Here is an 11,458-nt window from a genome sequence, read left to right as displayed (position 1 = left end):
CTGACTTTCTCTGTCTGGTGGCCATCATGTTCAGCTTAAAAGCAGTTCTGCTCTCCATTCAGCTATCAGTTATGTGCCAAGTCTTTGCAGGTACAGTGGAGATTTGTGTTTGTGATGCATACTTTGTTGTAGATTTAATAACAGATTTCATTTTATATTGATTAATTGTTTCCTTCACTGTTAGGGGTTGTTGAAAATCGCTGCTTGGATAAACTGGTGTTCAGAGGAGACTCCATCATGTTCACATGCAACACATCCATGGCAAATATAACTCAAATCAGATGGACAAAAGGCATATCTGTTTTTATTTATTCAGTCATTAACAATAAGACTTTTTCAAATTCCACCTCTCACAGACTGAGAATAGACTCAAACTCATCGACAAAGCTGCATGTTATTAATGCTCAGTGTGATGACGAAGGACTTTATATATGTGATGTAATTAGTACTGATGGTCTAAGCTCTGTTGTGTGGAATTTAACAGTGTCTGAAGTGTCTGAGAAACCTGAAGGTAGGTAGAGCACAGAGCAGGCCTAATCATCTATATACCGACTTTATGCATTTCAAAGCTTCCACTTCATGCTGCTTAAATTCATTCAATGTCTGATTTTCTGCAGAAGTCAGTTCATCGTGGTATTTTCTATACATACTCACATCTGTAATTGGATCGCTCCTATGTGGCTTCACTTCAGCTTTCTGTCTCTGCAGGTGAGTGATGCATTTAGCTTTCAGACTGTATTTAAGTATGTATAAATTAATGTTGCTCTTCTCTTTCACTGTTAAACAAGTAACAATTATGAGATGATGTTAAATGTTAAAATGTAGTGTAAATGTAACAGAGTTATAAAGTCACTGAACTGACATGACGCGGGAATTTCTCTAACCGGAAGTATTTATCAAACATAGCCACTACAAGCTACTGGTCATATCAGACCAAGTGAGGCTGCAAAACTGCAGAGTATTCAATAGCAACACATATCAGCTAGAATTTCCAACACTTTCATAAGACTATCTCGTCAGATATTTCTCTGTTATCTCTTCTCTTCAGCACTGTTCACAACTTATACTGTTTTTAAAAAGACTAGCTGCTGTTGAATATTTGCGATGTTTTTTTCAAACCAAATTTCATTCATCTGCATTTTATTGGGGTGACAGAAATCTGACATTGTACAGTTATGTATCTTGTGAATCAACACTTCACGGCTCTATTTTTGTAGTACCACAGAAATAGTGCAAGCAGCTACAGGTATTTAACTGTCCTTCTCTGTACCTTTGGTATTTTTGGTGTACAGTGGAGGGTGCAGAGTAAAAAGGAAATGTGCAAAGTGAGGTGAGGGGCAAAGCGGACATTAAGGAGGATCTAGTGGCAGAAATAGAATATAATATTTGTGAATGTTTTCATTTGTGTATACATTAAATTTCTTTTTATATAGTAAAATATATTCTAAAGTTAGAAAAATTTCCTGAAATAAATGTAATCAAATAATACTTCAAAAAGCATTCAATATCAACTTTTGATTAAAAAAGACGGAAAGAAAGGAAATCAAATCAAAATACAAACATTCTTAGATACCTTATTTATGGCATTGGTGGACGTGGCACTCTTTGGTTGCTGTAGAGCTTATACTACACTGTAGTTGAATGTGCTTTGATGCATATAGCTGCAGTGTACATGCAGATGTTTGGATGACAATGAAAAGTCACGCAAACAGAGTTACTAAGAACTGACAGTTGATGCAGTGGGATTGAGTTAATGTTGCCCGGTAAAGGCATTGCTGTCATAAACACCTGTAAGTATAACCAAATGTTAGTAAATGCAACCCTATGACTACTGTGAATTATGTGTTGCTACAATAAGAACTGACCTGTTTATTTTTGCCATTGTTGACCAATTAGTATTTGTGTGCAATTATATTTAAGACTACAGTATGTTATGATACACAGCTGATAAATTTGCATTTTATTTTTGAAGAATTTATTTCGGTTTATTATCCACTGTGTCATGCATAAATGCCTGGAATGTGCTATGAAGCTTGGTGTCATTATTGGTCACGACTTTTCATCTGCAGAAAACTCAGGGCCCGCACACCAAACCAGAACCCAGTCCAGCACCAGTTTCCTCTTGAGTCGAGAGAAGAGGTCAGAGGAACTTAGTCATCTTTGACACTATTACGTTTCTCTGCTTTCCTTTTCTTTCTCAGAAGAAGCATTGAACTTTATTTTCCCTCTCTATCTCTATAGGCGGCCGTCACTCAGCCAGAGGGTGGCACAGAAAGAAGGGCAAAAAACAAGAAGAGCAGTCAGTACATGGAGAGGCTCAACTCAATCTATGGTGTCTAATGAGCTGACGAGCCTTTCAAATGAAAGTCAGACATGGACAGAGTGTTCAAGAGAGAGATCAAACTTGACAGGCATTAAATTTTTTATTTTCAAACCAGGTGCTTCAAGGGAAGGCGATCAGAAGGAGGACATCTTTGTCACTGATGCCTTCGGCTTATCTAACAGTACCACATTAAAACCAGTGCTTTCACTTTAAGGGATATTGTTTTTAGCTTATCTTTTTATTTTATGGCTTTGAATCTGACTGTTCTTAGTGTGCTGTGTTGAATGTTTTCCTGTCTGCACTATTAGCTCACCAAGGCAAGTTCCTAAGAATGTTTCTTGTAATGGCAATAACGTTACCTTGTGTATATAGATATGTTTATATATATATTTATGTATAGATATGTTCTTAATAATTATTATGTTGTATGTAAATATGTTGTATGTAGATTTGGAGTTGTGATGAAAGTAATTTCCCCCTGGGATTATTAAAGTATTTTTGATTCAGATTCTGATCAAATCAACTCAACAGGCTTCTATTGGGAGTCGGTGCCCCCTAGGGTTCTGTGGGGGGAATGACAATCAAAATAAATTACATTCAGAGACTACAGTGTAGTGTTATTTTCAGTTAATCCAGTGAACTAGTCCAGAGTAGAAGTTGTTGACTCCTCTGGGGAAAATGCATATATAATTTACTGAGCATCAAGATCTGGTTGTTGTTCTTTTTTTAAACACCAAAAAGCAATTGGTGTGCTCTGAAAGCACAGTCAGAAGTACGGTCACACTATGTGGGTGTTCAGCTCTGTGTAGAAGTGGTTTTCATGCAGTTGAATATGTCTACGTATATATTTCAGCTGATTGCTAATGAAATTATTTTACAGATGATTTTCAAGACGGACCAAGTTTGAATTCTCAAGATTCAAATTTGAATGAAGTTGTTGTCTATTAGACTCTCACATGACTTAATTTTATGTTCTACAAAAGCTGTGACACATCAGTGTACACACATCTTAGTTTTGAGCAGTTAGACCCCAACAAACCACTTCCTTTCCTGTGCACCTCCTCCACAAATACATTTATTAACTGATGCTGATGTTCCCGTCTGACTTTCTCTGTCTGGTGGTCATCATGTTCAGCTTTAAAGCAGTTCTGCTCTCCGTTCAACTATCAGTTATGTGCCAAGTCTTTGCAGGTATAGTGGAGATTTGTGTTTGTGATGCATACTTTGTTGTGGATTTAATAATAGATATCATTTTATATTGATTGATTGTTTCCTTCACTGTTAGGGGTTCCTGAAAACCACTACTGGGATATACTGGTGTTCAGAGGAGACTCCATCATGTTCACATGCAACACATCCATGGCAAATATAACTCTAATCAAATGGACCAAAGGCAGATCTGTTTTTATTTATGCAGTCATTAACAATAAGACTTTTTCAAATTTCACCTCTCACAGACTGAGAATAGACTCAAACTCATCAACAAAGCTGCATGTTATTAATGCTCAGTGTGATGACGAAGGACTTTATATATGTAATGTAACTAGTATTGATGGTCCAAGCTCTGTTGTGTGGAATTTAACAGTGTCTGAAGTGTCTGAGAAACCTGAAGGTAGGTAGAGCACAGAGCAGGCCCAATCATCTCCATACCAGACTTAATGCATTTCAAAGCTCCCACTTCATGCTGCTTAAATTCATTCATGTCTGATTTTCTGCAGAAGTCAGTTCATCGTGGTATTTTCTATACATACTCACATCTGTAATTGGATTGCTCTGTGGCTTCACTCCAGCTCTCTGTCTCTGCAGGTGAGTGATCGTTTTCATTTAGATCTGTGTGCAAAAGTTGTAGCCTGTCATCATTAGGTACATCTTGTATGTGCTTTATTTTTAAACAGTTCAAACTAATTCATGTGCCTGACAATGACTTCCTCCACACTCACACATTTGTTGTCGTTTGTAACCGAAGCGTTGGCTAGTTGCATTGTCAGACATTTCCGTATTTCCTAGAGTAACTAAATCTTTTTCGTGCAGTATAAAATTGTTAAAGGTCCAGTGTGTAACTTTTGGCAGAAATGGAATAAAACACTTATAGGTATGTTTTCATTAGTGTATAATCACCTGAAAATAAGAAATGTGTTTTTGTTATATGAGTCGTTTTTATCTACACAGGGAGCAGGTCCTCTTCTACAGAGTCCGCCATGTTGCTACACAAACTATAGTCAACTTTGGTCTTTTGTGGTTTCTTCAATATGCTCGAAAGATTGAGCTGTGTTTAAATGGTTGCGATCTGCAACTTCATTGCTAAATGACGCTAAATGCTACTGGACCTTTAATTTGATAACAAACTTGCGTTGTGTGAGATTTTTAGATTACATATGCCATTTACTGCAGCATAGAGACCCTTTTCACAGCAGAAAAAGCACAGGTATAAATAACGTTAATGAAAGTGTCCCAGTCAGCCATGTTAGTGTGTGAACACGAACAACACCACAGCCCTGGAGCTGGCTCACCTAAATGGAATGCAGCCATCATTAATGTTTTTAATTCCACTTGTGCTTGTTGTGCTTTAACAAGTAAAAATGTCTGCCGTGAAAAGGGTCTGTTCCTGCCACAATGACAAAAAATATTTGCTCAGTTTCTCAGTCTTTCTCCATCTGATTCTGTCCAATGTTCCTCATTTTCATGTTACAATGACATATTTTCCTGTTATCACTACATGCTACTTGTTGTAACAACATGTTGAATCCCAAATATTTATGTGAAAATCAACATATTGTTTAAAATGAAGTTTCTTTTTATTTTGACAAACCTACGTATCTATTTACGATTTTTCTTTTCTCATAATATGATGAATTTATATGTTTTAACAAGAAACCTACATATGTTGTTAAAATGAGAAGAAGATCCATTCAGTGCTTTAACATTATTAAAGAGCTGCAGGTAAGACGAGTGTTGAACAAACAGGGTGACATTGTGTTTGAAACAGTAATGTTTAAATTAGGTTTAACTTCAGTTTGTAATTTAGCAAATAAATATATTTCCGAGTCGCCATCCTCCATCCCATAATGAGCACAGTATCTCTGACCGGCATATATTTTTGCCATGATATATAATATCACTTTCCATTTTATTGATTTTGTTGGTGCAGCTGGATTTCCCTTCTATAGACAATGCTACGAAAGGGTAAAAGTGCAGCTTTCTCCAGATTTTTTGCAGAAAAATAAAATAAAAAATAAATCAGCAGCCTGGGCAGGAGGAAGAGATGGAGGGAGATGAAACAGGAGAGCAGAGTGAAAGGCAGAGGGCGACAAACTCACAGGAGGAAGAGATTAGGAAATGAGAGAAAGAATGAATGAGATGATAAAGATCTCAATGTGATGGATGAAGAACAGAGAGAAAGCGAGAGATGACACAGAATCACAGAGAGCAACAGAAGAAGAGACAGATGATCCAATATGTATTTTAATTCAGGAACGTCCTCCCAACGTCCTCCAGTGCCGTACTTAAGTACTGGTAACTACTTGAGTATTTCCATTTAATGCTTATTTATGCTTCTACTCCATTTCAAATAGAAATATTTAGAAATATAAATACTTTTTACTGAACTACATTCATTTTACAGCTTCTTTTTACATAATAAATATGAATGTGCTCTTTTTCTTGGACTCCCAATGAAAGAGCAGAGTGAAAGACAGAGGGCGACAAACTCACAGAAGGAAGAGATCAGGAAATTAGAGAAAGTATACAAACTGGATACTTACACAGGGAGGTGTCTGGTACTTTTCCAGGCTTTTATCCTTACATGTTATCATTACAGATTCTCAACAGTCATTCTTTTTTTCCCTCACCTTTCTTTTTTCAGAAAAGTTTCCCTGAGAGGAAGCTTCTCTTTTTCAGGAATGCACCATGCACTTAATTGTGTTATGGCAGCAATAAGCACATGAGCATTTTAACACATCAATTCCCATAACATTATAAATAACACACACACATACACACACACACACACACACACACACACACACACACACACACACACACACACACACACACCATACAGAGAATGTGTAATTTACTTTTAATACTTTACATTAAGTACATCTGAGTACTTCTTCAACCACTGCTCCATGTTATAGATCTGCCACAGACTCCCAGTAAACAGCATCAACTCATTCTCATATAATAATGTGTCTGAAACAACTGGAAAGTGCTGTGCAGACGTATTGTTGCTCACAATTTTGTCTTTGCAGAAAAATCTGGACCAAGACCCCAAACCATGACTTAGTGAGTAACAGGACCCTGATTTATGCCCAGTCTCACCTTCAGTTGGGAGGAGAGGTCAGAATAATGTTGTCATTACTGAAATGTTCTCATGTCTCACAAATACTTTTTCAGTCATCTCTCTTATTTTCTTCATAGTTTTTGTCTTTCTTGGAGTTATAGTGAGTTTATGTCCACTTTCTGTCCCCACAGGTTGTTCCTGCTCAATATCAAAGTTGTGTAGAATACAGGATAAATCACAAGCAGGAGGAGTCAGTTCTTCAATAGGTTCGATTCAGTCTGTGGTCTGTAGAGCATGATGTTCAGATTAAAGCCGAATACGAAATAAGAGATATGTGGGACACAACGAGAGGATTGTTTTGATGGAAAATATTGTGAAACCAGACCAGAGATTGATGGCCTTGTTAAAAATAAACATGGAGAAAAGTTGATTATTTGATTCAGTTTGGGACCATTTAATCCCATCTTGCACTGTAATTTCTTTTATTTCACTGTTTATTTTTATCTTCTTTTTTTATTTCACTCATGTTTCTTTTACATCTTGTCTTAATACCTTTTATATTTAATATTCAGCATTTGAATTGTCTTGTTATGTAAAAGTCCAATACAAATAAAGTTGCCTTACTTTGTCTTGCCTATAATTTTCTGAGTTGAAGGTTAAACGATAAATACATCTTCTTGTTTTACTACAGAGGGAAAATGGAGAACTCACCCTGTAATTCTTTATCTCATAATATGCCTACTATTGTACTATGCACTATGAGCTCACCAAGGCAAGTTCCTTACAATGTTTCTTGTAATGGCAATAAAGTCAACTCAACAGGCTTCTATTGGGAGTCAGTGCCCCCTAGGGTCTGTGGGGGGAATGACAATCAAAATAAATTACATTCAGAGGCTACAGTAAAGTGTAGTGTTAGTTTCAGTTAATCCAGCGGAGGAAAAATGTGAGTGTCTGTTTCTCTGCTGTTTTCCTCAGTGGACAAGGGACACAGATTTATAGTCTTATTATGCTGCCACACAGAAAATTGTCAAATGAGATTGGTGAAATTTCTTTGTTGTGTAGTATAGTTTCCCCACGAGAGAGGCCATTTTGTAAAGGCAAGGATTTAAACAGATTTAGTCATTGTAACAATGTGACGTGATAGTGAACTAGTCCAGAGTAGAAGCTGTTGACTCCTCTGGGGAAAATGCATATATAATTTACTGAGCATCAAGATCTGGTTGTTATTCTTTTTTTAAACACCAAAAAGCAATTGGTGTGCTCTGAAAGCACAGTCAGAAGTACGGTCACACTATGTGGGTGTTCAGCTCTGTGTAGAAGTGGTTTTCATGCAGTTGAATATGTCTACGTATATATTTCAGCTGATTGCTAATGAAATTATTTTACAGATGATTTTCAAGACGGACCAAGTTTGAATTCTCAAGATTCAAATTTGAATGAAGTTGTTGTCTATTAGACTCTCACATGACTTAACTTTATGTTCTACAAAAGCTGTGACACATCAGTGTACACACATCTTAGTTTTGAGCAGTTAGACCCCAATGAACCACTTCCTTTCCTGTGCACCTCCTCCACAAATACATTTAAAAACTGATGCTGATGTTCCAGTCTGACTTTCTCTGTCTGGTGGTCATCATGTTTAGCTTTAAAGCAGTTCTGCTCTCCGTTCAACTATCACTTATGTGCCAAGTCTTTGCAGGTACAGTGGAGATTTGTGTTTGTGATGCATACTTTGTTGTAGATTTAATAACAGATTTCATTTTATATTGATTGATTGTTTCCTTCACTGTTAGGGGTTCCTGAAAACCGCTACTGGGATATACTGGTGTTCAGAGGAGACTCCATCATGTTCACATGCAACACATCCATGGCAAATGTAACTCTAACCAAATGGACCAAAGGCAGATTTGTTTTTACTTATTCAATCATTAACAATAAGACTTTTTCAAATTTCACCTCTCACAGACTGAGAATAGACTCAAACTCATCGACAAAGCTGCATGTTATTAATGCTCAGTGTGATGACGAAGGACTTTATATATGTAATGTAACTAGTATTGATGGTCCAAGCTCTGTTGTGTGGAATTTAACAGTGTCTGAAGTGTCTGAGAAACCTGAAGGTAGGTAGAGCACAGAGCAGGCCCAATCATCTCCATACCAGACTTAATGCATTTCAAAGCTCCCACTTCATGCTGCTTAAATTCATTCATGTCTGATTTTCTGCAGAACTCAGTTCATCGTGGTATTTTCTATACATACTCACATCTGTAATTGGATTGCTCCTATGTGGCTTCGCTCCAGCTCTCTGTCTCTGCAGGTGAGTGATCGTTTTCATTTAGATCTGTGTGCAAAAGTTGTAGCCTGTCATCATTAGGTACATCTTGTATGTGCTTTATTTTTAAACAGTTCAAACTAATTCATGTGCCTGACAATGACTTTCTCCACCCTCACACATTGTTTGTTGTTTGTAACCGAAGCGTTGGCTAGTTGCATTGTCAGACATTTCCGTATTTCCTAAAGTTACTAAATCTAATTTGTGCAGTATAAAATTGTTAAAGGTCCAGTGTGTAACTTTAGGCAGAAATGGAATAAAACACTTATAGGTATGTTTTCATTAGTGTATAATCACCTGAAAATAAGAAATGTGTTTTTGTTATATGAGCCGTTTTTATCTACACAGGGAGCAGGTCCTCTTCTACAGAGTCCGCCATGTTGCTACACAAACTATAGTCAACTTTGGTCTTTTGTGGTTTCTTCAATATGCTCGAAAGATTGAGCTGTGTTTAAATGGTTGCGATCTGCAACTTCATTTTTAAATGACGCTAAATGCTACTGGACCTTTAATCCAGTAACAAACTTGCATTGTGGGAGCTTTAGATTACGTATGCCATTTACTGCAGCATAGAGACCCTTTTCACAGCAGAAAAAGCACAGGTATAAATAACGTTAATGAAAGTGTCCCAGTCAGCCATGTTAGTGTGTGAACACGAACAACACCACAGCCCTGGAGCTGGCTCACCTAAATGGAATGCAGCCATCATTAATGTTTTTAATTCCACTTGTGCTTGTTGTGCTTTAACAAGTAAAAATGTCTGCCGTGAAAAGGGTCTGTTCCTGCCACAATGACAAAAAATATTTGCTCAGTTTCTCAGTCTTTCTCCATCTGATTCCGTCCAATTTTCCTCATTTTCATGTTACAATGACATATTTTCCTGTTATCACTACATGCTACTTGTTATAACAACATGTTGAATCCTAAATATTTATGTGAAAATCAACATATTGTTTAAAATGAAGTTTCTTTTTATTTCGACAAACCTACCTATCTATTTACGATTTTTCTTTTCTCATAAGATGAATTTATATGTTTTAACAAGAAACCTAAATATGTTGTTAAAATGAGAAGAAGATCCATTCAGTGCTTTAACATTATTAAAGAGCTGCAGGTAAGACGAGTGTTGAACAAACAGGGTGACATTGTGTTTGAATCAGTAATGTTTAAATAAGGTTTAACTTCAGTTTGTTATTTAGCAAATAAATATATTTCCGAGTCGCCATCCTCCATCCCATAATGAGCACAGTATCTCTGACCGGCATATATTTTTGCCATGATATATAATATCACTTTCCATTTTATTGATTTTGTTGGTGCAGAAGAAATATTTAGAAATATAAATACTTTTTACTGAACTACATTCATTTGACAGCTTCTTTTTACATAATAAATATGAATGTGCTCTTTTTCTTGGACTCCCAATGAAAGAGCAGAGTGAATGGCAGAGGGCGACAAACTCAGAGAAGGAAGAGATCAGGAAATTAGAGAAAGTATACAAACTGGATACTTACACAGGGAGGTGTCTGGTACTTTTCCAGGCTTTTATCCTTACATGTTATCATTACAGTTTCACAACAGTCACTCTTTTTTTCCTCACCTTTCTTTGTTCAGAAAAGTTTCCCTGAGAGGAAGCTTCTCTTTTTCAGGAATGCACCATGCACTTAATTGTGTTATGGCAGCAATAAGCACATGAGCATTTTAACACAACAATTCCCATAACATTATAAATAATACACACACACACACACACACACACACACACACACACCATACAGAGAATGTGTAATTTACTTTTAATACTTTACATTAAGTACATCTGAGTACTTCTTCAACCACTGCTCCATGTTATAGATCTGCCACAGACTCCCAGTAAACAGCATCAACTCATTCTCATATAATAATGTGTCTGAAACAACTGGAAAGTGCTGTGCAGACGTATTGTTGCTCACAATTTTATCTTTGCAGAAAAATCTGGACCAAGACCCCAAACCAGGACTTAGTGAGTAGCAGGACCCTGATTTATGCCCAGTCTCACCTTCAGTTGGGAGGAGAGGTCAGAATAATGTTGTCATTACTGAAATGTTCTCATGTCTCACAAATACTTTTTCGGTCATCTCTCTTATTTTCTTCATAGTTTTTGTCTTTCTTGGAGTTATAGTGAGTTTATGTCCACTTTCTGTCCCCACAGGTTGTTCCTGCTCAATATCAAAGTTGTGTAGAATACAGGATAAATCACAAGCAGGAGGAGTCAGTTCTTCAATAGGTTCGATTCAGTCTGTGGTCTGTAGAGCATGATGTTCAGATTAAAGCCGAATAAGAAATAAGAGATATGTGGGACACAAAGAGAGGACTGTTTTGATGGAAAATATTGTGAAACCAGACCAGAGATTGATGGTCTTGTTAAAAATAAACATGGAGAAAAGTTGATTATTTGATTCAGTTTGGGACCATTTAATCCCATCTTGCACTGTAATTTCTTTTATTTCACTGTTTATTTTTATCTTCTTTTTTATTAGTT

At 36.7% G+C, this 11,458-nt stretch overlaps 1 protein-coding gene across 5 annotated transcripts; it reads left to right on the top strand.

The window, feature by feature from the left end:
• Window positions 1–11,458, top strand: LOC127366059 (uncharacterized). Of its 5 annotated transcripts, XR_007885279.1 has the most exons (8): window positions 97–511; window positions 618–708; window positions 2,070–2,139; window positions 2,242–3,514; window positions 3,609–3,935; window positions 4,042–4,129; window positions 10,906–10,993; window positions 11,129–11,382. XR_007885279.1 is itself a non-coding variant. In XM_051404765.1 (5 exons), exons 1-5 carry the CDS (start codon window positions 27–29, stop codon window positions 11,201–11,203), a joined length of 642 nt encoding a protein of 213 aa, XP_051260725.1. In that variant the 5' UTR covers window positions 11–26; the 3' UTR covers window positions 11,204–11,450. The 5 variants fall into 5 exon arrangements, 4 of the variants coding, with proteins under 4 accessions (XP_051260726.1, XP_051260725.1, XP_051260723.1 ...); XM_051404765.1 differs by lacking the exons at window positions 618–708; window positions 2,070–2,139; window positions 2,242–3,514; window positions 3,609–3,935 and adding an exon at window positions 11–90 and having other exon boundaries at window positions 185–511; window positions 11,129–11,450; XM_051404763.1 differs by lacking the exons at window positions 3,609–3,935; window positions 4,042–4,129; window positions 10,906–10,993; window positions 11,129–11,382 and adding an exon at window positions 11–90 and having other exon boundaries at window positions 185–511; window positions 2,242–2,831.

This window comes from Dicentrarchus labrax, unplaced genomic scaffold (assembly GCF_905237075.1).
Source record: "Dicentrarchus labrax unplaced genomic scaffold, dlabrax2021, whole genome shotgun sequence".
NCBI classification, from domain to species: domain Eukaryota; kingdom Metazoa; phylum Chordata; class Actinopteri; family Moronidae; genus Dicentrarchus; species Dicentrarchus labrax.
This window is presented reverse-complemented; position numbering and strand designations above follow the sequence as displayed.